Source organism: Seriola dumerili, unplaced genomic scaffold (genome assembly GCF_002260705.1).
Source record: "Seriola dumerili isolate Sdu_G_001 unplaced genomic scaffold, Sdu_1.0 BDQW01000216.1, whole genome shotgun sequence".
Lineage (NCBI taxonomy): Eukaryota > Metazoa > Chordata > Actinopteri > Carangiformes > Carangidae > Seriola > Seriola dumerili.
The window spans coordinates 2,741,491-2,767,160 of NW_019174471.1; the positions used below are offsets into that span (position 1 = coordinate 2,741,491).

Below are 25,670 nucleotides of genomic sequence, written 5' to 3' on the forward strand. Positions count from 1 at the left end.
TCACGGAATTTGAGATGGGGAGGCGGCGTGTGGCCAGAGGTTTGCCACACAGGACAGGAGCACCATGAACAAGGGGAATTATGGTTGGTGGTGGGATGATGAATGAAGTTACTCATCCTTCCATTTTGTTTCTACAAGGCGGCCGTGCCCCTGCTGCCCGCCTGTCCTCATCCTTTTTGCTTATTGCCACAGTAACCTGAAGCTGGGATGAAAGCGACCCCCTAGGGAGAGAGGAGTTTTCTCTTTGAGGGTGAGGAGTCCCCTTTTCCTGCTTTCTTTAGGGGCTGTACACACGGCGCTGTGTTTTTGAAAATAAGTGTGGGTTACAATGCAATCATTTAGGTTTAAATTAGATTGACAGGGTATCGAATATGATGAAACTCAATTACAGCCCTATTATAGCTTAATTGACTTACATGGATCCAAGGCCAGAGGTTCACACCAAACAAGTACAGAGGTTTCCTGCTTACCCGGGGCCTGTTCTTATTAAGTTATGGGGGGCCCAGTGTGATTGATGGGTACACATACAGGCCTGCTTCTTCTGAGGATGTGGGTAAGCCTCTGTGTTGACAGAATCCATAGTAATTCCTGATAGGACTTCTTCCCAAAGATGTTCTTACTCTTCAGATATTTAGCTGAAATATTAAAAAAATATTATATTCTTAAAGAAAACTTCTATCAGGCCCACACAAGACGATTAAAGGTTTCTCATAGTGAGTCAAGAGAAGGGAGGTTCACTGACTTCCCTGTAACCCAAAGGACACCGAGGCCGCCAGCAGGTCGCGCAGCTCAAAACAGATCAGAGTCCTGAAACGGGACGCTCCCGTTGCTTGATGAAATGTCAAAGGGTCTAAATGTAAACGGGTGCAACAATGTAAACACAAGGGCCCACATAATCAAAGTGTTTCCACCTGCAGTGACAGAGCCATCAGTTCTGGGCATGCCGGTCATTACCTCACAGTCTTCTGGTGCTCAGAGGGTAACCTAAGAGAGGCCAGAGCCTGGCTTTGGCTGATTCAGAGGAAGGAAAGAGCAGGAGCAAAAGGGGCATTTTCCTCTACCTCACCTCAGAACGTAAACAGTGAAACAGTCTGCAGACCTACAGGTGCCTCCAAGTCTTTCTGCCCAGAACAAGGAAGGTTGTCTGGAGAGAAAATGGTTTGTTCTTGTTTACAAAAAGGTTCAACCCCAAAACCTGTGAGCCCTGAACTCTTGTCCAAGAATTCTGTTAAAGTTAAGAAGGCCTGCTGCACCTCGCAGCCCTATAACATTTATAGAGCTGACCTGATGGCAAACATATTAGTTCCTCACTACAATATACAATTCAGGTGGCTGTGGCGAAGGATGATCTTTCCAATCATTCTCTCACTTTTTCTCGCTCTTATAAGTCAGCATGGCAAAACAATTACCTGATAGCAAACCAGGAATGAGCATGACAAAGTGAGTGACGTCTGGGAACCCAACACCTTATGAAACGATGCCCGACGTCTCATAACATTTTTACACATGACAGCATGACTGCTCTCCTGAGGGGCTCGTCTGAGCGCTAATCCATACGGCCCGCCACTAAGTCAGGCAGAGGAGGAGCAGGGAGACAAAACTGTGTTAATGAGAGCCAGATCTACTCTGTTAGCCTAGCGCCTGGCTGCATGCTCAGATACAGACAGCGGGACAGAAAGCAGTCCATCAAGCTGTCCCGGCAGAGCTGCTCTCAGGCTTCTGAGGCAACAAGGTGGGGCAGGACAAGATGGGTTCTAGAAGTTTGGCATGTCACTATGTCTGGATGTGCCAAAGGCTGTTAGTTCTTCCTTCCATCTCCACAACAGCCGAACTTCCTTGAAGTATTTTTGTTGTCGCTGTGCAGCCATAGGAAGTCTACGGCCCAGAAACCGTAGCACTCTATGAATGTGAGTCACTACTGCTGATCCATTGCCAATGGTTCCATATACTGTATCTTATGGGTTATGGGTTATGATGAGGTCAGCCAAAGAATGATGTTTTTCATGTTTATTTTGTTCAGTTTTAAAAAAAACTGAAAAATCTCATCAACTATCGGATGAGTTGCCATGAAAGTTTGTACAGACATTTATGGTCACCAAATGGTCAGCCTCAGCTGAACTTTGTGTTTAGTGCTAATTAGCAAATGACAGCATGCTTTTATGCTATACTTCGCTAACATGGCACACATTATATCTGCAAAACATTATCATTGTAAGCATGTTAGCATTCAGATGTTAGCACTTACAATTATATTAATGCATAAAGAAATGAATACAATTATGTGGAATATACACATTCTTTTAATGCTTTCCTACCCTGGCAATCAACTTACAACACCACAGACTTATTTTGCAATGCCAACAACGAGACACCCTGGTTGGCAACAATTTATCTGCATGTTATTTTTCTGAAACCATGTCTAATTGCACTGGGTTCAGCAATTCAGTTTCCAAACATCAGTGAGGCTTCTACACACCGCCCTACCTCTCATGATGTGACAATACAAGGAATGTCTATCTACCAGCTTTGTAAATTACAATAAAAAAAATATATAAAAAATATTAAATCTGTCAGCTCAGCCCCATGAGTAGCTGATGTTTTTCCAGTGTAGGCACAAGGAAACAGCAGCGGTACAGCTCAGCACATGGTTGGACCACATGAAGGCATTATTACGCTGTATGCCTCCGTTGTTGTTTGACTGAGACATATTTCCAGACGGCTGCCTGGACTCGCTCTGGCTGCCAGCCCCGGCCCTTTCATAATCGCCCAGGAATTATGCACATCCCAGTTAAAGCACTGGTAGAGTGAGTTATGGCTGTGGTGGTGTTTCCTGAGAAGTCTGCCAAAAAGATGATTTAGATAGATCACACGTCTGGGGTCTGGGGGTTCCTCGGACACTGTTTAAACACAAGTCTTTATTCTGAGGACACAGGAATGTGAAGGGCGCTGAGTGAAAAACCCATCACCTAACAGTGACATTTCCAACATGGCAACGATGGCAGCAGAGTTATTGGTTATCTGTTATGAAGGTTTGAAGTGATTTCTAGAAAGGACTCATTCTTCATTATTAATCACCGTCCCTCTTCAAATAACAGTTGTCAACGGCTGGATTAACACCGACATATTCACTTCTATTCACTTAAAAAAGAATTTTATTTAGTTTAATACATTGGGCGGCTTGTAGTGAAATATGTATACATTCAGCTTTACAATTCATACAGGAATTTTCCCACCAAATTCCTAAAATACACACAATTTACAACTTAAACATGTTTTAACATATATCTGAACACAAAAAAGACAGCTTAATAAGTAAAAGCCTACTTTTTGTCTTATTACACAGTACCATTAAATTCAAATGGTAAACCTGTATGTTTAATGTTTTATTTCCAGCTAAATATAAGTTAATGTGTTTATAGTAAACAGCCTCTGAAGGTCATTCACTGGACAAACAAACATAAAAGAATGGCACGCAGAATTTATCATGCAATAAAAAGAAATTAAAAAAAAAAAAAAAAATTCCCATCTGTGATAAGACATGCTTGTTACCCATGTCTCTTTCACCATCCCTGTTACGTCAAGCTCTCAGAACTACATTTCCCAGGATTTCTCAGACCATATAACAGCACTCGAATACTACAAACATAGTCCGGGGTCAGCGGTACAGTACATTTATAACTGCCTCTCAGATACAAACACAGAGATAGGAGTACTGTGAAATCCATTAGCAATGTGGAGCACGCAGCTCTTTGATTTTCCAAATTCAGTGGAAACACCCTTATGACTCACTGCCCTGTTTAATATTGAACACTTTTCCTTTGTCTATGCACAGTCAAAGGAATCTATATGAAAGACTGTAGCAGTCCTAGTGATATTACTGATATTATCTGTCTGAGTGGGGGAGTACAAGTAGGTCGCACTCCATTAAAGCAACTCGTTACAAAAAAGGCGTGCAATTTTAAGAGGTTCCCTCTTCTTCTGCACCCAGTGGAAAGCTTGCTGGTGCCAATCTCTTTGATTTATACACTCTTCAAAACACACCAAAGGTTTGAAGTCCAAGTCAATAAAAGCAGTAAAACGTCATTCCAACCACTTGGTAACTCTATTATATTCTGAAGAAATGAGGCAGTTGTGTGGACAACAGAGACGCATGATCCAACTCATAGCTGAGAGTGGTGAGATGGAATACAAGATGGGTCGGCTTGATAAGCTTCTCTATAAGCAGCATAATGTTCATAGGGTCTGTGCCGGGGGGGGGGGGGGGGGGAATCAGGATCAAGCACAGGACAGAGCTGAGGAAAGATAAACACTGGAGGAAAATCGGCCCTGCACTGATACAGATGTGCTTGCTAAGGCGAGATGCTCCTAGAAACAAAAGCATGCTGGAGACAAGAGGAGAACCTTGGTCAAAAAAAGTTTTTTTTCTATTCTCATGATCACGCTTCAGAGACTTATCCATTTGTCTGACAAACTTTGGTTTATACCTTTGGACTTAACCGTCCTGTTAAAAATTAAATGCCAAAGCACAATGAGAAACTGAAAATAGAGTGTATTTCGACCAAGGTCCTTAAAACTGCACAAAACTGTAACTCAAAACAAAACAGAGGAGAGTCAACTCACTCAAATTCCATTAAGAGGAAGGCTGAGCTGCATTTGCATTTTAGCGCAGCGTTACTATTAGAAAGTGTGCAAAAAAGTAGTGTCTGTGTGAACACAGGTAGAGTGTGTAGGACGGTCAACCCTTACAGCTCAGCGGAGGGGACACAGTCAGACCTCCACTGCCTTCATGTCTGAGTCGGGAGCTCAGCTCAGGACAGCACACAGTGGGAAGAGGGGAGTTCTTTCAAGTGTGTGTGTTTATGTTAGTGTTTGAGTGTGTGACACTGTGTGAGGTATTCACACGTGTGTTTGAACATGTGTGTGTGTGTGTGAACATGTTTGTGTACTTTGTGTGCGTGTCGTCTAGACCAGGGAGCAGTAGCCACCGCAGGATCCACCTCCCGCGTCCTCGTCGGTGAGCTGGACTCCTCGGCCGTGGTTCTCGCTCTGCCATAAACCAGGAGTCTGGATGATCTTCTCCACCAGCTCCTCAAATGCACACTGAACACCATCCCTGGTCTTAGCACTCGCCTCTAGGAGCATAGAGTGTGGGGGGGTGGGGTGAATGAGCGGAGGGGCAGGAGCAGACAGAGAGAACGGCAAAAAGTAGTGAGACAAACAAGAGGAAAAGAGAAATAACAAGGGCAAGAAAAATGAGAATTGGGTGTGGGGAGACGGAGGATGGAAATAGAAAAGAAAAGAAAATGAGACACAGATACAACAACTGTTAATGTCTGCATCTTGATGTCATCATCTGGCGGTGGTGGAAAATGTCTCAACAATAACTGTCATCTCCAGACACTAATAGTGGACCTTAGGAGGTTATTAGGAGATATAGTTAACACCCACTCCACAGTATGATGATATCCAGAAACATAATAGTAATGACCACAGGATTAAGAAATAAATCTTATTTAGAAAGCCAAACCTGAAATAATACATTAGGAAATGACGTGGAAAGTAAAGAGTGAAACCCCTCCATGTCAACAAACATTTTTAAAATGACATTTTTCAGTATTTAATGAAGATAAAACTTATTTTTTTTAACATGAAATGCATGTCACTTCAACTCGTTTGCGGAGTCATTTACTGACAAAAGTGAAAAATAAAGGCACAGGGGAAAAACAAGAGCACATGGAAGATGATATACGAAGCCCTTTTTATAAATAGAACTATGCAAGCATTCCTCAGCAAGTATGATAGTTATTTCAAAAGCTGTTTCCCCTTTGTAACAGTCTGCTGTAACTCATGCCCAGCAGATCTTTGCAGAGCAGGGAATCCTCCTGACTTACCTATAAAAAGCATGGAATGTTTTCTTGCAAACTTCAGCCCTTCGGCCCTGTCTAGCTCGTGGTTTTCCTAAAACAAAAGAGAGGTAATGACTTATTTGAGGTCTGCCGGGCGGAGCTGTCAGCTACTGTGGTCTTCACAGGGCAGAGAGGAAAAGTGATTTTCATAGACAAAAAACAGGACACAATAAATTCATAATGCTCTACTTAGTGGGCATTTTTATCCCCACTGACTGATTCTGGTATCCTGGTAAAGAACCAGCTGCCAGAAATATGAAAGTGGTGCTGCCATGGTCATTCAGTTCTGTCATTTGTCAAATGGGTTTAAGCTGGCTTTTTTTATTTTTTTTTTATTTTTTTAAAGATACTTATTTCTGGCAATTCATTTCACCGTTCTACAGAATATATGCTTCTACAAGGTTAGTGTGTATTTCCATTTTTTTACATCTCAAGTTACAGAAAAAACTATTTTAACATTTGTCCAAAAAAAGAAAAAAAAAAAAAGTAGATACCATTCAAACTTATGAATTTCTTTGGTCATAACAGTTCAAACCAAGGCAAAAAGTACTGAGGATGAATGTTAATGAGCTGCCTATATCTAATCAAACAACCTTGTTAGCCTAAGTTGGAGCACAAACACTTCACATACAAACAAAAACTCACGCACCTTATCAATTTTATTTCCAACAAGCATTTTCACAAGGTCGTTCCTTGTACAGTACGTCTCCAGCTCATTGAGCCAGTTATCAAGCTTGGTAAATGTTTCTCGCCGTGTGACATCATACACTGTGGAAAACCAAATGAACAAAACATGCTCACAATGACATCAATTACTCTATATACACATTATACATCATAAAACAATTGACCAATAAGGCAGAATGGGAATTATTATATGCAGGCCATAACAGAAAGTTGTGTATTGTTAACTTCTAAACATTTTCTTCAAGAGTAATTAAATCTAATGGGCCTTGGATTTTAAGATATATTTGCCTGCTAAAAGGCAGAGACCTAATTAACTTTTACTACTGAGTTATTTCAACTTCAAAAAAAAAAATTGAAAAACAAGCAAACCTTGATTAAATAAAAACAAACAAATAAATAACTAAAATAATATAGTACCAACTAAAAGCACAGGGATTTAAGTTTTCTGATAGTATCACATTGGGAGCTCTCGTAATCCCAGTGCTGAAGCAAGGCGCCTTCTGTTTCTTTATACAGTGGTGCAAAAGTCTGAGACTACTTTCCCGAAAATGGTCTCAGACTTTTGGACCCCACTGTATCATTAGAATGGTCAAAAACCATTGGCTTCAGAGGAAGTCTGTTTTAGAGGTTTAACTAAGTTCCTGTGTGTGTGCGTGCGTGTGTGCGTGTGTGTACACTCTGTATATGCATGTCCATATGAGGAGGGTATAAACCAGCTTCCAGAGACACAGGCAAGCGGGTGTGCGTGTGTGTGGGTCACAGGATGAAAAGTCATCACTCTTTTTACAACCAGGGGCCTGACTCTGAAGCAAAGAGGGCAAACACACACACACACACACACACACACACAAACACAAGCACGCGCACACACACACACACACACACACACACACACACACACACACACACACACACACACACACACACACACACAGTCATGATGGCGTCAACAGCTTTGCTTACCCAAGATGACTCCCTGGGCACCACGGTAGTAACTAGGCGTCAGGGTTCGGAAGCGCTCCTGTCCTGCAGTGTCCTGCAAAACACAACCAGCTCAGCACTGCTACTGGACACACACAGGAAAAACTGGTGGCTCAAACAGAAGGAAAACCAGGGCAGATAAACAACAAGTCTGACTCCTCTCTGTCCCTCAAGGAGCATGTAGGCAGAAACAGTGTTACAAAAGCGCCATCTTCTGGAGACTTGAGAGAATAGCCAAACTGTAGTTATGGAGGAGTTTGACAATTAATCTCTTTTCTCTGACTAACAGACAAAAAGCCACGTTTGTTGCTGTTGAAGTGTTGTAGACACCACAGAGAGTGACACTTACCCATATGGCCAACTTTGCCTTGTTACCGTCCACAGAAATGGTCTTCACTTTAAAGTCAACACCTAGACAACGAAAAGATAAGCGATCAGTCATACCTTCATGATTACCTCATCCTGCTTCAGTACCAATTTGATGACTCTTACAGGTTTGGCCAATTACTGTCAAGAATATTATCATGGTGACAGACTATGATTACCAATGATGAATTGTCAAAACATACATACCACACAATGTATCTGAACTTCTGTTAACCCCAGCTACTCACACTGGCATTATGCCTGTCCCATGTCCTGCATTTAAATTATAGTGTGACTATGTATTCAGATTAAGCATGAAAGGATGATGTGGTTTAATGTCTTCAACTGAAACCAATACAGGTCTGTATAAACAAAAAATATATGTATAAAAAACCACCACCTGTGAAATGGCTCAGACAGCAATGAATCAACCCTAAAATCCCTGCCAGGTCCCAAAGGAACAGACATTTACACGAAAATAACAATGTTGTCCCCCTTCCCCTCAAAAAGTAAATCTCCTCTATTGCCTTTGTGCAGTGTCTCAGTGCGCAGAGTGTGCAGTGTCTGGATGACAAATTGGCCCGAGTATTAGCATCCACTGACAGATTTACCAGGGAAATGTACACTTGTGATGGGACTGTTTTTACATCTGGGACTGGGGAGTTGCGTTCAGTTCAGAGCCAAACAGAAGAGGAGGGAGGGGACATGAAGACAGGCCAGGGATATATGACACACAGTATGTGTACCGCACACACTCACACACATGAATGTACAGTTTGTTCACACAGTCAATCACAACAACTAGCTCTTTGTCAAGTCCAGCAGAGTTGCTCAGATACTGTTGCCAGATGTACGAGGAGAGGAGTTTACACTAAACGTTTCCATGAACCCGTACCAGTATCTCCTGCTTTAATTTACTATAAATTCAGATAGGCCTCACCCCAAGAAAACATACAGTAAAGCATGTGTTTGTCATATCACAACACAATAAGATGCCACTGCCACTTGAAGTCAAGGCTGGGCTGATCTCTGCAGGCCAACCTTTGTAGTATCATATCAATACACCAACAGCATCGCAACACATCAAACTAAATTTAAAAAACAATAACAATTACTGTAAACACATGACTTGGTCAGCAGCATTACCATGTATTGTCTGTCTTTCACCTTTAAGTAACTAAAAGCTAAATTTATCAATGCAAGTGTCGTCACAGCTGCTCATCTGTCTGCTGATTATCTTAAGCCCCATTACAGTGATTAATTCTTGCCAATATTATCAGTGCTAATGTGACAATGTACTGAGAAAGCTCTACTCACAGGGAGAAATACAACCTGAGATGAACTGCTTTAGGTGGTGAGAGTGAAAATACTTGAATTGAGATCAAGTGATACTGGATTAAAAGTGATTTTTGTCTGAATCTGAGGGGACTTGAGTCATTGAGAGAAGCGTAAGTCCAATGAAGACATCTGTTTTGCAAAGAATCGCAGATGGCCAAGTACAACAGTAGCGATCCATGCGTTGACCTTGAAGAAAATATGTTTTTACTGTTTCAACCTTGTGGAATCTGTGCTGTTCGTTGTTTTAACAAAGACAGCATTGTGAGCTGCAAGCTTCACAAAAAATATTCACATTAGTTAGGGGAGAAAAAATTAATTCCATATCTCATCAAGAGGATGACAAATCTTGAACTGTTGAATTCTTTAATGAAAATAAACCCATTAAGGTAGTTACAGCCTGAAGACCACATGAAAATATAGCAGATGTGTCCTTGGTGCATCGAATGATTTATGCCATTATAAGAAGCTGATGTCATTTGCAGGTTCACCAGAAATTGGAAAAAAAACTCCACTTGTAAAAATAATAATGTACCACTATGTTCACCATTTGACCAGATAAGACGGATCGTCTGGTCTGCTGTAAGGTTTTTTCACACTCCTCATTAAGTTTAAAATACATCAAATGGCTTTGTGGCTGTGAAGGTGTGTGGTATTGAGGTGACTTTTACTTTGAGCTTGCCAAGTGCTCATACCTTCTGTTAGCAGACATCCTAACAGGCAACATGTCTGTTCTGTGACCTCAACTTGACTATGATTCCACTACAAAAAATGTTTGACTTTTAATTTCTGTTTTAAATTATATTTGCAATAAATACTGGATGTGCAACAGACACAGGCAGCGAGTGTGGTGTTTGAGCCAATTCTGGTTCTGGAGCAGATAACAAGGGCTGTGGATTTGTTGCTCAATACAATGTACAGTATCTGCCAGCAGCCTCAGCGGGGCCTCCATGCTAGGAAGCAGAATGAACAACAGTTCATGTCCACTTTATTGAATATGGAAGACATTGTAGTCTACAGCAGTCGTTAATAGTTCTTAAAAACTCCAGACAGACATAATGAACTTTCTCTGTCATTCGACCCTGTTAGTCCCAGAAGAATGCCGGTGTTCTGCCAAACTGTTTAATGAGGCTCACACATGGACTGATGATACATGTATTTCACTGTCAGTCACCAAATCAATAGCTACTATCAGTCTGAGCAACACGAGCAACACAAGCAAAGTTTGGTGGTGTCCCATTCTCCTTACTGGGAGAAGAAGCTGTATAGACTTCACTTAAAAGTTGTTTGTGTTACCTGTTGGTTATAATGCTTTAGCAAACTATTCAGAGACAGGTTGACCAGAGTAAAAGTTACTTTGGGCAAATGTTACTCTTAATTCTGATAAAATGCATTTTGTCACAACATTTTTCTAAGTTAAACCAAATTCTACATGTTTATATAATATATCATAAACCTTGAAGGAAATTATTCCAATCAAATATCTTTTCACTGTGAAACAACAACAAATTAAATGTGCAACACATTTGTTTAAGGCATCTGAGAGGCAGAATGAATTGAATTGAAGTTGAAGTGTTTTAATGACATTAGCATTTGTTGTGCAGTCCGACCGCTGGCTTCATCAACTTCAGGGACAAATTATGTTAACGTTAACAGAGCTCCAGGGAAATTCTGACCTATTATGGTGCACAAAATTTACAATGTACTTTACTTTGTTTAAATATATTCTTTTCATTAACGTACACTCCCTGGCCAGTTTATTAGGTACTCCTATACAATCTCATGCAATCCAGCACAACAACATTTATGAGGCTTATAAAGGCCAGTTCTTGTGAAAACTTTGAGGTGTTCAACTATATGTTTATTACTGAGGTCGTAGTTAGTGATATTGTTGTACTAAACTGCATTTAACTGAAATCTGTTTCTAATATTATCCCTGCTCGTGTTAGTAAATGGTGTGGGAAAACATTAAAAACAACTCCCAATATAATTCAGTCCAGTTCAACACCACAGAAAAGTACAAAACTCAACTTCAGACCAGAGTGTATTAAAGGTTGTGGCACCACCATGCGATTCATTAAGTCTTATTTTTATTTTACTTTTTCATTAGCTGAGCTCAGATGTGTTACTCACCTATTGTCGCTGCCTGTTCTGGGTCAAAGGTGTCATCTGTGAATCTTAAGAGGAGGCTGTTGACAGGAGGAAGGAAATAAGGAGATTAGGACACATTATTAATCACTAACAAACACAGCACAATGGCTTTTTTCAGCAATGCTATTCAACACAGGGTGAGCAAGCTTTTGGTCTGAGATCAGGTTTCCATTGTCTGACTCATAACTTGTCCTGCGGCACCAGACTTATCTAATTCTGTATCGCTTTCTCTTTCTATTGATCACTTTGTCTTTCACTTGCATTACACATACAAGCTCCGGATGATATCACCGCTAGATTGTAGTCAGCAGGACAGGGTTCATTTCTTAACTATGACTAATCAAGTGCAAAGGCCTTAATCACAGCACTGATGATGGGAATAAGCTCACTCTTTTGCCTTGACCCATGTATAATTCTCTTATTATGCCTCATGGGCCATCAGGAGGGATGCTGGAGAAAGAAGTGTTTATTGTCTGAGGTCCATACAGCCGATGAGCTGTGCTTGGAGACTGGCAAGATAAAAATGTATTCATTTGTTCAGGTACAATGAAACTTGTGTATTCCTTGCCAGGCAGACATCCCCCTGATCATCTGAGGGCCTCGACAGATTGCAAGGAAACATATTCAATATCTGTATGCTTTTCAAAAATGAGTCTTGTCAGTGTATCTTTTTGACAACTGCACAACTGGCTCAGGAAGATTCAAACAATGACATTTGAAAATAATCTTAGTCTGAATTAGTTTATTGTATTAAGCAAAAGCCTATTTAATAATAACACAAAATTACTTTCTGGAAAAAATGCCCTTGGCCTGAATGATGCACTAGCAGGCAGCTGGACACACAAACTTGTCTGTTTTCTGGAAATATAAGCAACACTGTCTACGTTACAGTGTTGACATAAACCCAGTCCCTCCTCTGTGCTTACTCACTGCCATCATAGCATGCAAACTACCAGTACCACGGGATAAAATGTGAAAGAAAAATTTCCATAAACTAAAACAGACACACACCCTTGATTAAAATGACAGTACTTTGATATCATCAATAAATAAAATGGGATAATAAATGGGATAATGCCAAGAATGTGAATAAAGGAAGAAAGAAATGACAAAAGAGTGATAATAATTGCTACTGACACTGTGGCAACATTACTGCTGACAGTATGTGATCCAAACAGCATGAATTAGTACAAACATTTGAGATTATTTACAACCTTCTGGGCTAACACGGGGATGATCCAAAATGAGAGTGTATTCCCATGTCCCCTTATACAGTTGATCCCTTGTTGATCATGCTGAAGATCCTATTCTTGGAATTTGCCATACAAAAAGGCCTATATCCTTCTGGGGTTCATGTTGCAGTTTGTTATTTTGAGAACTTAAGGCTTGGTCATCAGTGTGCACTGAAAAATGATTTTTTTTTGGCTGGACAGTTCACTTATCGAAAGGCTTACATTCAAAGCTTTGAGCAGCTCATTATCTATGTACCGTGCTCTGGCTCTGGAAGGCACGCTGTACTAGATACCATAGCTTGCAATGTGATGGTTGATGGCTCAGGCTGGCTATCAGGATTCTTTCATGCAGTCTGGACCACAGTCATGGAGACCAGAAAACCTGACCGAGCTCTCTGCTGGCAAACTACACAGTAGTATAAACTGCCAGACTAAAGTTGGTAAAAACATTATACTCTGCTTAGAATATTAGGCTGATTTGTGGTTGCTAACGAGGACGCCGATTACCATATAATGACAAAAATCAAATGTGTGGTAAAAGCCATGCAGCCTTTTAGAGTCCTTCTACAGAAGCTCACTTAAGCATGAACCTCTTCAATTAAGCTATTACATATCTGCTCTTCATTATGATGTGTGAACCACTTGGTGTTGGAGATGCTACCACTACAATTACAGTAAAAAAAGATCAGAAACAGAACAGCAATCAAATTATCTACATCATTAACCTGAATACTCATCATGTAATTGCTAGCTTAGATAAGTGTCCGCGCCCCATCCAACTATGTCATACGTGAACAAAGATGATGTCACTTACAGAGGTTAGCGGTACAGCCAACACACCACACGCCTTAATTTATCTTACAATAACCAAGGCAGTGTGGCCTCTTTTCTATTTAAAAAAGAGGACAACCACACTGAGACGTCTACCTTATTTTAAAACGCTGCTTTATCTTTAAACTTCACATTATTTTGTTGGCTGCTAAGCTAACGTCAGCTAGCTAACGCTAGCAGTAAGCCACGACATCAATTTCTTGGAGATAACTTGAGCTTACCTAGACTTCCCAACACCACTTTCTCCTATTATCAGTATTTTCAGCGTCGTTAGTGTGTCTTCTTCCATTTTCCCTTTACAGTGAGCTGTGTTACTCTCGATAAACAGCTACAACAGACTGTTTGACACGACGTGTCCAAACAACTTGCGTCCCTGTTTACAGCTCGCAGCAGAGATAGTTTGTCAGCGTCTTGGTAAGAAGCCTCACTACAACCATATCCGGTGTCAATTTCCGGTATTTCCGGTTGGTTAATGTATGCTACTTGAAATCTGACGAGTTTATGATTACACAACGAAGCAGACACTATTGCAACATATGGAAGCCATGTAAGTTAAACACATGACTATGGTGTGTTTCTACCAGCGTTATATAACATTAGTACAGTATGTCTATTAATTGTCAGTGGTTCTTTTAATATGCAATGTAATGTTTATTCTAATATATTTAGGTTATTACTATTATACATTGTAAATTATTTAAATTTATGCGCATAATTATGTTTAAATATTGCCACAACAAAAATGTTACTATTATTACGTATGTCTTGTTAAGGTCATCAGTTTTCATATATTTCAAACAAAATATATTAAATACTTATTTAAAAGGGCCAGTGTTTTGCATCCAGGCTCTCCCAATAACTGAGCTATTGTAATTTCTTCTGTTATAAAGGAAATTCAATCCAAATTGTCACCAGGCATCCTTCTCATTGGGTTGACTAAACATGTCTTTGAACATTGATTTTGTTTTCACTTCAGTTGAACTGTGTATGTACTCTTTGGTAATTTTATCTATTTGCTCCCCAGGTTCAGTAGAAATGATCTTTAAACCACTGGAGCATGTTCCCAGCCTTCAGCTTTAATATGTCATTACTCACTTTTCTGGCTCTTATTGTGAAAAATTGGAGATCCAAACGTGAAAAAACACAAAAATGACTATATACACCCTCATATTTTGGCCATACAGAAAGACACATACAGTTTTTGTACTTTATTTAATAAATAACTCATAAACAGCACAGAGAGAGAACATGGTACTGAAATAAAAGGCACTTTGAAAACAATACTGTAAAGGCTTGTGTTGCACTTCAGAGGCATTTGGGTGTGAAAGCATTTCAGAGGTGATTTATGTGAAATACGCTGGATTCATTTTTACAGTCTAAAAAAAAGTAACTAACAAAACTGACTCACGCAAAAGAGTTCACCAGTTCACTGAACAAGCTGACAGAAAACATGTTTTTGGCATACTTGACAAGAACACAGGAAAGGTAAGGAAACCTGAGAGTGAGTAATAAAGTTACTGCAGTTAGCAAATACAACAACATTTCGTTAGTTAATTGCAACTTGTATCATAACTATACAAATCCTTTGATTGTTCAACATTGCCACAATTTCATAATTTTAACAAGTGGTATACAATCCCTTTGTGATAGTATATCAACAACACAAATAATGATAGTTGATATTAATATTCATCTTGTGTATTTAGTCCTTCAAGAAACTTAACAGTACTCAGCAAGAGTGCAATAAAAATTTAAACATTGGATGTTTCTAAGCTGCAGTTTAAAACTACATTTACAACTATTCACCTCTGCAGAATCTATTGTGATTCAACATAATTTTCCAATCTAAGTTGAATGCTAAATATTATTCAATATTTCCTGTTGCAGTTGTTTTCTAATATATACACACACATTGACATAATGTGCTGCTATGGCTGACAATTTACATATTAAACTCAGGTCCTGTCTGGAACACAGAAACATACAGGAAGTCAGTGCACAGAGACAAACGAGAAGAGGTAAAACAGAGACTAAATGTCTGAGATAGACAGAAGCTGAGGAATTCTTGTACATATATTGTATATCCTTATTGTCCACACTGTGTTGTAAAAAAAAAAAAAAAAAAAAAAGCTAAATCGTCTGCCCATACCAGTCCTGTGGCAGGAAAGAAAACACCATCATTTCATCAACTTCTGCAGATATGAAACTTAAAAGTATATACACATATTGTGTTCTGTACATCTAAAATACAAACAAATGCAGATAAATCATAAAGTGTTAGTAAAAATACAGATGCAGTGGCTGAATGCTACATTATAATGATAAAGCGACAAGAAGAAATGACATGAATTCCACCACAAGCCTCAGTACCCAAACAAGCTAAATACTGCAGATGTCAAATACTTGATAGCAGAGTTCATTGTGATGTTCATTATGATGTCATCATTTTCCCTCATATTTGGGATTGACCACAGTCGTGACAGCGCTTTTGTAGATGGGATTTTCACCCTGGAAAGCAAACATTAAAGGGGTCAATTACGTTTATGTTATTATAAAACAAACAGACAATGTAGCTTTATTAGTTCATGAGAAATTTTCTCTGAAACTCACCAAATCACACAGGAAAAGTGGGTTACCATTAGACACAAAAATATAACATTTTATATGCTGTAATAATCATTGAGATCACACTCAGCACACAGTCATGCCTCTGTGATAAAACACCAAATATTAGGATTCACAAATTAGGCCTCATATTCTTTAGAATATATTACTTACCAGACAAGGGTTTTTTGTCTTTGTAGCCTGTAGATATTTTATATCTTCAAACACTGAACAGGTTTTGTGCACACTCATGCAGTATGAAGGCAGTATTGCTGTTCTTTTTTGTTGAATTTAATTTTGTCGTTATAGAAGACATGTAGAAACTGAAACTCGGTGAAAGGCAAGAGAGTGCAGACAGAAACAGTCCATGCAGGAAAATCAAGTGGAAAGGAAAAGAAATACAAACTTAAAGGGCAGCAGCTCTATGTCCATAGCTTGGGTTCTGGAACTGATTGATAGGACTCTTGTATATGGGGTTTTCTTGCTACAGGTAGAGAATGAGGACAGGATAGAGTTCAGCACAGACAAAGGAAGCATAAAAGGAGAAGAAAAGCACAAATGAAGTGGGAATGGTGCAGGAAAGACAATGAGAAGAAACAGAGGCAAAGAGATGAGGATAAAAATAGTAACAGATGCCCTGAACAGTGTAAGACTTCCGATAAAAGATTTTAATTTATCTACACCAGGTTCATCATCTCTGATGACTTCCACCTCCATAAACATACACAGGAGGTATGAGATGTAGTGGTGTGCGGATCGATACTGAAATATCACTACTTCAGATTCCAAACGTTTCTGTTCTAGGATCGATTCTCACATTAAAAGATCGATACTTTAACTCTATAATTTGGGGTAACTGTGTCTCTTATCATCAACAGGGACACAGTAGAAAGTAACAACGCTATCACCCGGATCTAGTCTAAATAATACCTGGTTGATACGAACTACTTCTTCTTCCGTCTGTCATAGTCATGAACTACGGCTCTATAAATAGATGAGCCACTGAACAGAGTGTTGACATTGATGATGGCCGAACACAAACAAAGTCGTGTGTGGAACTTCTTCAGACAAAAAATGTGAATCTGGGATGTTTTGTAAAAAGGTTGAGGTAAGCGTTTTCAAGGGAGCCTGATTCAGATGCTGAAGTGTCAATTAACATGCAACCAAGTTTCTTGATCTGTAGGACATCTTGTTTTGATCTTTTGAAAGTGCTGAATGGTGCACTGAATGTATTTTTCTTTATTATTAAAGAATAAGAAAGAGCAACCTGATGTCTTATTTGAAATGGTTATAGCCGATTTATTATTTCCCTTCTCTGAACATATTAAGCTTTTGTACAAATTATTGGTATCCTATCCGTATCGGCAATACCAGCCTGGGTATTACTTGGTATCGGATCGGAAAGGAAATCAGTGGTATTGCACATCACTAATGAGTTGGGCTAATTATCTTCTTAACAACATTTTTAAACCTTAAAACAGTAAAAAAAAAACTTTGTTTAGCTTTTTTCAGAAAGATCTTTATTGTGGATGAAGATATCGAAATGTGGATCTAGTGCACTGTATAATTAAACTTTTTTTCAACTGGGAACCCTCATGGACAGATTAAATGACAGTGGACCTCTACGCACAGACATGGAAAGATAAACGTATGACAGCTCATTCACCCCACCCTTTGTATCATCAATAGTAAGTGTTTGTCTTACTTTTAAACTATTTTTATTTTTAAATTATTTTGCTGAACCTGAAATCTCAAGTTCTGTTCAGTGGCTGTATAAACCTTTCTAAATGTTCCTGCCTTGAGGGGTCCAACTTTACACAACTCTCTGAAGATATAATACAATGTTATTGTAAATCATCATGTCATCAAAGGAAACTGTATGTGCAGGTTACACAGTGTTTTCTTAATGTAGAGTTATTCTGTTGTACTTAAACTGTTTCCATGTTTCCTGAAACTTAAGTGGGCCCTGTGCAGTTGCTTAATTAGGGAAATTAACAGAAATAAATATGAAATCAGGAGCAAAGTAACCTGATTGGGAGATCCCTGCTCATGACTGAGCTCTGTTACTTTGGAAAAAGAAGTGCTAATATCAAACACTTCAAACAGAGCCTCTGGTTTTGTGGTCCCCACTGAACGTCATGGAAAAAAAAAATCATACAGCGATTATTTTGACATTGTGATTGCGATGAGTCACAATTTTAGTGGGGATGGTAAAAAAATATATAAAAATGATGATCATGTGATTTGCTGGGGTCTGTACCAAACACCCATGTTCCCTTAGACCTGGAGAATTTGATCAGTTGGCCGGGGAGTCTCTGTAGGACCACAGTGCTTCATTTATGGTATGTTGTGACACATTTTACTTTTAACAACTAGTTGCAGCTCCTGCGATTTGGTGGCAAAAGATGAGGACTGCAGGGTCGCATCCGCAAGAGAAGACATGACAGAGCTCATGCTGGGTCTTTGAAACTCCTTATGGCTGCTTTGCCTTGTTATCTTGTCAGGAAACCCAGGTCAGTCGGAGTTTCTCATTTCTCAAAATTAAAGGGATCTTTAGCCATAGGCTGCCCTGCCCATGGTAATAAGAAAGACTTAAACATGCAGAGTGGGTGCAGTGCTGATCAGGAGCATCTGCAACATCAAACCCAGACACACTGTGGGTGTGACACAGTACCGCCACTAGGTGGAGGCATATTACCGCACATAAAGTTATACTGAACTCCAGCTTCCTGTCATATTGATGTTGGCTGATGATGCTACAGAGGGGAGGAAGCATGGAGGGGAGGAGCTATGGCCACTCCTCACAAAAAAATCCAGCTATGCTCAGAGTGCATAACATTCCCAAAAAAGTCCAGTCTCTGACATTTTCCCCTTTTATTTTGAGCGCCATTCAAAAGCAACAGATCCATGCTGGTTCTGCAGCTGTGAGACTGTAGAGAATGTGAGCGAGACACTTTGAAATGATATCATCAAGTCTGTGAATCTCATCTGCTGCTACTAACAACAAATGATCTTTTCAAGTTAATTCCCTGACAGTGACTGGCTCTGCAGCCAAACAACACCTGTTTTCCACACTGAAATCACTCAAACAAACCTCAGCCAAAAACAAAAGATATTTATCCGACTCGTCTTTTACAGAGATGGTTACAGTTCCAAGCACTCACCGTATCCCATTTGGCATTCATCTTCTCCTTCTCAAACTTGGCAAACTCTCTTCTGTCATGAATGATCATCAGCAGCTTCCAGATGAGCAGTAGGGCTAAGCCAATCAGGACGATGCCAGCGACCACACCTGCTACGATTGGGATGATGTCAGGACCGGCGGGGCAGTCTGAAACACACCATGGTACAGAAGAGTGTTCAGGCAGCTTCAAATAACAGTGCAAAAATAACAAAACTGTGGAAAAAACAAACCATCACACAGCTGTACATAAATAAACAAATCGCCTATTTTCGTAACCCTACCACCACAACCCCTGTAATTAGCTCTCTCTGTAACAGCAACCTTCCACACCCTGGTTCATGTTAGCCCAGCTCTTTGCATACCCAGCGTGTCGACCACATGGACCTCCTTCTGCGTGTTGTTGTTGACAGCGTAGGTGTAATAGAACCAGCAGTCGTTGGCATCCCTCTCCTTGCAGTGCACCACTGGGTAAGAGGCGTCATTGGGCTGGGGCAGCTTGTCTCTGTCCTTCACTTTAATCAGGTTGAAGTAGCTGCATTTTTGCTCACACACGTCCTTCTTCTCACCTGTGCCAAAAGCCCGGCACTGGACGCACTCTCTGGAGGGAATGCAGTGTTGTTGTTAGTAATGAGCACTTTCACTTTTTCTGCTTTTAAAGGGTCACACAAATTACAAAAAAACATTCTCACTTTTTTATAGTTGTAGCTAATTATGCAGATTTTTGTCTTGTCTTGAGATATGTCTTGTTATTCTTGACCAAGGGTTTTCAAAGTTTGACACTGTGGTCTCCCCCACAGACAAAACTGACAACCATCCTGCAACTGCAATTATTTTGGTAATTCAGTACCAGTAGAAGTATGCCGAATTAGTTCCTGTTTGCAATATATTAATGGATGGACAGACAACGATCACTCTATTTCACTAATTAAAAATAATTCTTAGTGATAATTCTTAGGCAAGTTCTTGAGTTATGAGGAGCATCCCTTTTCTATGATTTCAAAGTGATTTTCTGGACATTAATTTGCTTGGAAATGAGAGATAATTATATCCTCTGAAAGTTTAAGTGACCTTGAATCTAAAATGTGTATCATGTCTGTGAGGCAGATCTATCATATACACATATCACCAAACTGGTACTAATATAACCAAAACTATCTATAAAGCTAGATACCTTTAGAGGAAAGAAAGAAATATCTAAATATATTTTTTCTTTGATGTGAACACATTTTTCAAATGTTTTGGAGAAATATTGGGATTTGTCAAACCGTCTAAAAGTTTTGATTTTTCTCCCTGTGGCCTGCCTTTGTATATTTTCTTCCCAGCAATACAAACTATCAAGTACATAGTGTATCATAGTAAATGCATAAAGGTTTAGGGGTAGTTTTGAACTACTGAATCAAGTCTATCTCAACTATCTCACATCTATGTCTCAGTAAAATGTCATATGCACAGTATGTTGAAAGACTTGAGGTCCCATAATGGCGATGAAGCCATACCATCCTGGAATGATTACAGTGTGAGCGATGGGGGACATACTCCACAGTCCTTGTTCTGTAAAAATACATTTGAAAGTTCAGCCAAAACTAATATGAGCTGCCAGCTGTCCGAATTAGCCAAAATGAGCGGGTATCTGTGACCTGGCAGTCATGTCTAGGTTTATTACTGGTATTGTGCCCCAGCAACAAACCTACATACGACTCCTGGGAAATATCAGATTATCTTCAGACAAATTTTGGACCTTTGGCTTTTCCCCTCCTTTATAGTTGCTCAATGAAGGCATCACTTCCTGGCCAGTTTGGAGAGCAGCAATTAAAGCAACCCTAACTTGTTCAACATACAGTACATATGGTATTTAAGTAAAGACAGACAAATTTGAGTATACATCAAAAAATGCAATACATGCCAAACTAAGTATCTCTACATTGACATGTCGTCATTTCAGACTTACTTCTGCTGAGTACAGACTCCTGGACAGGTAGGGCAGGTTTCACAAGTGGGACCCTGGAATTTGGGGTCGGTGCATTTACAGGTGCCACATTCACATATTCCTCTGCCGTTACAAATCTGCTTGTTGCTAGCCATACACGTGGTGTTGTCCAGAGAACAGTCACAGGCGCTTCCGGTCCACATCGGGTCACAGACACACACTCTGCACTCACAGCGTCCGTGCCCTAAGAATGAAAAAAAGGTATGAAAGCTTTAATGGGTCTTCTCTTTCTAAACATCCTCCTAGTAGCATTTAAAAACCTTTACTGCCGACATGAACTTCAATTCAGAGAACCAGTAGTCCTGACACACTCACCTCCACACAGTTTGTTTCCAGAGCGGTCACAGTTGAAGTTGTCACACTCGCAGTACTGGCCGCTGTACCTCTCCTCAGGGTTGTCTCTTTTCTTGCACTCACAAGTGCCGCACACACAGTCTCCATTGTTGCTGCAGATGTCAGTGCCGTTGTCTTTACGGCAGGTCCGGTCCATGTCCTCTGTAGCCACGTCGTTGCTGCTACATTCACACTGTCTGCCCACACGTCCTTCATTACACCTGAGACGAAGAGAAAGGTTGTGATTCTGAAGTGTTTCTTAAGACTAAAGCCGAAATCTGAAGACTGAATATGAGACTTGAAGGTTTTGGCTAGTTTACTTACTTGCAGGCTCCACACTCATATGTCCCGTTACCAAAGTGGCACAGTTCACTGTTCTTGACAGCCTCCTTGTGGCATTCGCATTCACAGAGGAAGTGAAGGGTAATCTCCACTTCCTCTGTGAATCCCAGGGGCTTTATCTTAATGGTCTCATGCTTGCCTTTTTTCGGACAGCCCTTAGATGTCACACTGATGCTAAATGTGACCTGTAAACATGGCAATAAAGGAAAAGAATTGTTGGGGGAAAGTGGGCAAAATAGTCAGTTTGTAGCATGTCTGTGGAAATGTCAAAACAAAGGGGTAAATAAAGGGGCTATATGTAAGTTTTCTCTGCTGGTGAACACGGTGCTGATGATAGTCGCTTACCAACAGCTTCAGTCATCATTGGATTTACAACACAAGGTTAGCATGCTAACTTCAGTAGCAGAAAGAAAGTGATAGAAATAAAAGCAAAACAAGAGTCAACATTGGCAATGCTACTTCTAGACTGGTAAGAAAATAGCTATGCTAACGTTGGCTAAGTAACAATAGCAAAAACTTACATATAGCACCTTTAAGGTTGTAGGTGTTTAAGGTAATTGTCGGGTTTCCACATTATGTCATTGCAAGATGTGTGTGCAGAGATGTGAGTACCCATCTATAGGTAAAGCCAAGGTGCACAACAATGAGGAAGAAAGACAAGTCCACTTAAAACTGACTGTTGCAATGATGCTTGGAACTGCAATTATGACCAATGCAAAAACCAAAATAAAGAAAATAGAATTCTTAACGGCCAATATAAAGTTTATCTCTAACATGTCAAACTGCAGGATACTACGAGTCCTGTTGTGTAATACTGAGAAACCGCTCATTGCAGGGAACTACAACGCATGTCATTTTAAAGCAGTAACTTTAGCTGAACAGTGGCCACAGAGACCAAAAGAAACAATTACAGGAAAATGGTAAAGGTTATAATGAAGCTTAACAGTAGCACATACTGAGAAGTATATTTAAATCAACAAACCAACTAAGCAATGTCTGTGACACACTAATATCTACATAAAGTTTGCTAATATTAGCTAACATTAGCCATCATAACCTTCTGATTAAACCAAACGAAAAATAAAACGGTTGCAGCAAAAACTCAGGAGTTTGTATTGTATATGTTGACAACTGATTAATCATCAGCTACTCATCAGAGCCATTCTCCATTCCTCACCTCATCTCCGATGGAGATATTGGAGCACCTGCGTCCATTTTCGCCTTCACTAATCACCCCATTCTTACAGCGGGACGTGTAAGCTATGGTCACGCCCTCTGGAAGCTTGCTGTTCTCCAGAATAACCTCGGAGGAGAGAGACTGCCAAAACCAAAAGATAACAACATGAGTTCTTAGTTCTTAGTTCCTGCACTAGAATGTCATCTAGTAGCTTTATTTTGACAGCTTATGATACACAAAGGCTTAACAGAGCATTAAATGAGAATATGTTTTTAGAAAAACCTTTGCCTGTTCCAACTCAGTGAGAGGACTGAATAGTTCAATGTCGTTTACTGTATGTGAGTAAAATTATTACCAAACTAAGGCTTAAAGTGAACAATCTCAACAGTGTACTTACATTGTAAGCGTCTATAATAAGGTTGATTACATTGCTGGAGTTGGCAGACAGAGTGCCCACTGCAGACTTTGGTATCAGATTTTTCAGTTCCTGAGAAGAGGAGAGAAGTTTAGAACAAAGCTTTATCAAAACTCTGCTAATCTTATGATCTTTGGAATCTCCATTAGCAACAACACAGGACCAAGAAAACTTTGAGAGAATGTTTTACCAGCTGCAACACAAAGGCATCACATTGGAGCCCAAGAATATTCTGGATTAATTATTTCATTCCAGATTTAGATGAAATCGACACCAATTTCAACTGAGATTTTTCGCTGTCAGGCATATTGAGACTACTGTGTGCAGACATAATAAAAGAGCTGATCAGACTCAGATGGAGCTGGGTTAAACCGGCCAGAACAGCAACAGTATGACAGAAGGAAGTAATCAGGGCTTCCATTAACACAGCAGATGTATCAGCCCAGGTGGATATTTTTACACACTGGGCATCTTCCAAAAGCACACATGCACAAAGAAGGAATGAGGAGTATGCTCAAAAAGAATGGGATAAAAAAAAAAAAAAATGAAGTAAGAGTTTTGGATTGTAAATACTTTTTCAAAATGAGACTAAAGGGGAACTAACTTGGTAAACAGGCTGGAACTCCTCTGTGACTGCAAAGATAGTCTGGATGTTGTTGTCGCTCAGCTTCTGGACCAGGTGAGCGATGGAGGGATAGTCCTTAAAAAGAAGTTGGAGGAGAAAAAAGAAGTCACACACTGTCAACACAAGCTTTACCCAGAAAGAAACCTTTAAAAATCAGTTGCAACAACATTGAACCACTTACATAATAGTGGCTCATCGTGTAAACGTTGTTCTCCAAGTGACATTTTCCATCGTTAGGCAGCACAATGCCGCCCAGTTTGCCATCTCCAGCAAAGTGGAAGCCGGCATCGGTGGAGAAGACCAGCAGACGAGTCACATTTCTCCAACCAATCTGGTCCTGATCAACGAGAAAGAAATAATCAAATTATTAGTAAAATGTGTTTCCTACCAGTTTTATATCAGCACTGTAAAGACTAAGAAGGTTTATGAGCTACTCCTAATGTGACACATAAACTTTTGATTATCTAAGCATCCAAAAAATCACCTAGTAAAGACAGGACTCATAAAACACCTTTTCACACATCACCACATAAACACATTTATTAGTGCTGCATACCTCCAAGCAAGTGGAAAAATTACCTTGAATTGTGAACCTGTGTGTAAATATTTCCAAGCATTTTTTTTGTTGCTTACCCCACACACAGCCACTTGCATGATGGCGTCAAAGCCCCCCTCAGGAGAGTCCAGGTTTCCAGAGATGTGCTGCTGGCCGACCAGGGTGTTGAACCTCTTGCCATCGCTGGTCAGCTTCAGGACGTTCTTGTAGCTGAAGGGGCTGGTGCAGTTCTGATCGCCTGTGCATGGGTTCCGCAGCTTGGCCGGGGTGGTGCTGATGTATGGCATGACCGTCTTCTCCACAAAGGAACCAAAACCTTTGAAACACAGATGGAGTCAGTTTTATTTTCATCCACTTGCACACAGTAAGTGTCAGTAGGTGAAGTACTGGGTAGAGGCTTCAAAAGAGCCTGGGTTTGGGTGTCTGGTGTAAGGGTAAGCTGACACTGCATGAATTCTGAGGAGGTCAACAAACTCTCAAGTGTTTACTTCTTTGGTTTGTTTGTGCAGGTCAGACCAAGGTCATTCAAACCTGGGTGGCACTAAATACCCACAACAAGACGCCTGAAAATACAAGTCGGTTACTCAACTACAGGAGTTTTAAAAGTGTGACACGGTGCACCTTAAGACAAACATGACACAACTGCGCCCCCATCCCACACTGCCCCACCCGAACCCCCAAAACACCACCCCCAAGTCTCAAATTAAAATTGTTTGAGATGTCTGTTTGTACACAGCTTGTGGAAAGCATTAAACAGTATCCATGAAAAATGTATATTAATGTATTTTGTCAGTCCTTTTATTCTTTGTCTTACCTCTATTTGGGGGATAATCATGCTCTAATTTTCGAAACAACAACAGTTCCCAAAATGTGGGGGCATTGAGGGTTATAAACAGGAAGTATAATGTTGCTATTGAGACAGTTAGTTACTGAGCCCTGTTTTTATAGCCTATATTTG

General features: G+C 40.1%; 2 protein-coding genes across 3 annotated transcripts in view; both read right to left on the reverse strand.

Annotated features, from left to right (window-relative positions):
- Positions 1 to 4,255: 4,255 nt before the first annotated feature.
- rab18 (RAB18, member RAS oncogene family) lies at positions 4,256 to 13,900 on the reverse strand. The gene is made up of 7 exons (XM_022754154.1): positions 13,711 to 13,900; positions 11,409 to 11,464; positions 7,924 to 7,985; positions 7,557 to 7,629; positions 6,556 to 6,674; positions 5,892 to 5,958; positions 4,256 to 5,132 (listed from the first exon to the last, which is right to left on the reverse strand). Exons 1-7 carry the CDS (start codon positions 13,776 to 13,778, stop codon positions 4,963 to 4,965), a joined length of 615 nt encoding a protein of 204 aa, XP_022609875.1. The 5' UTR covers positions 13,779 to 13,900; the 3' UTR covers positions 4,256 to 4,962.
- A 782-nt stretch (positions 13,901 to 14,682) lies between these two features.
- The window catches only part of itgb1 (integrin subunit beta 1), a 29,406-nt gene continuing 18,418 nt past the window's right edge, over positions 14,683 to 25,670 (reverse strand). The window contains exons 6-17 of one of the 2 annotated variants that reach the window (XM_022754030.1): positions 24,790 to 25,028; positions 24,338 to 24,493; positions 24,136 to 24,231; positions 23,514 to 23,603; positions 23,117 to 23,257; positions 21,922 to 22,124; positions 21,580 to 21,818; positions 21,226 to 21,448; positions 19,640 to 19,875; positions 19,258 to 19,424; positions 16,500 to 16,577; positions 14,683 to 15,997 (exon numbers count right to left, since the gene is read on the reverse strand). In XM_022754030.1, coding sequence (XP_022609751.1) covers positions 16,500 to 16,577; positions 19,258 to 19,424; positions 19,640 to 19,875; positions 21,226 to 21,448; positions 21,580 to 21,818; positions 21,922 to 22,124; positions 23,117 to 23,257; positions 23,514 to 23,603; positions 24,136 to 24,231; positions 24,338 to 24,493; positions 24,790 to 25,028 — 1,868 coding nt within the window. In that variant the 3' untranslated portion in view covers positions 14,683 to 15,997. The remainder of the gene's footprint in view (positions 15,998 to 16,499; positions 16,578 to 19,257; positions 19,425 to 19,639; positions 19,876 to 21,225; positions 21,449 to 21,579; positions 21,819 to 21,921; positions 22,125 to 23,116; positions 23,258 to 23,513; positions 23,604 to 24,135; positions 24,232 to 24,337; positions 24,494 to 24,789; positions 25,029 to 25,670) is intronic. The other variant, XM_022754031.1, reaches the window with a different exon arrangement.

Bases quoted from the DNA above. Each gene is read 5' to 3' on its own strand.
- rab18 (XM_022754154.1), bottom strand. From the start codon at position 13,778: ATGGAAGAAGACACACTAACGACGCTGAAAATACTGATAATAGGAGAA. The intron at 7,986-11,408 runs GTGAGTAACACA...TTCGTTGTCTAG, and splicing joins AGAACAGGCAGCGACAATAG to GTGTTGACTTTAAAGTGAAG. The intron at 6,675-7,556 runs GTAAGCAAAGCT...GGTTTTCCACAG, and splicing joins TGCCCAGGGAGTCATCTTGG to TGTATGATGTCACACGGCGA.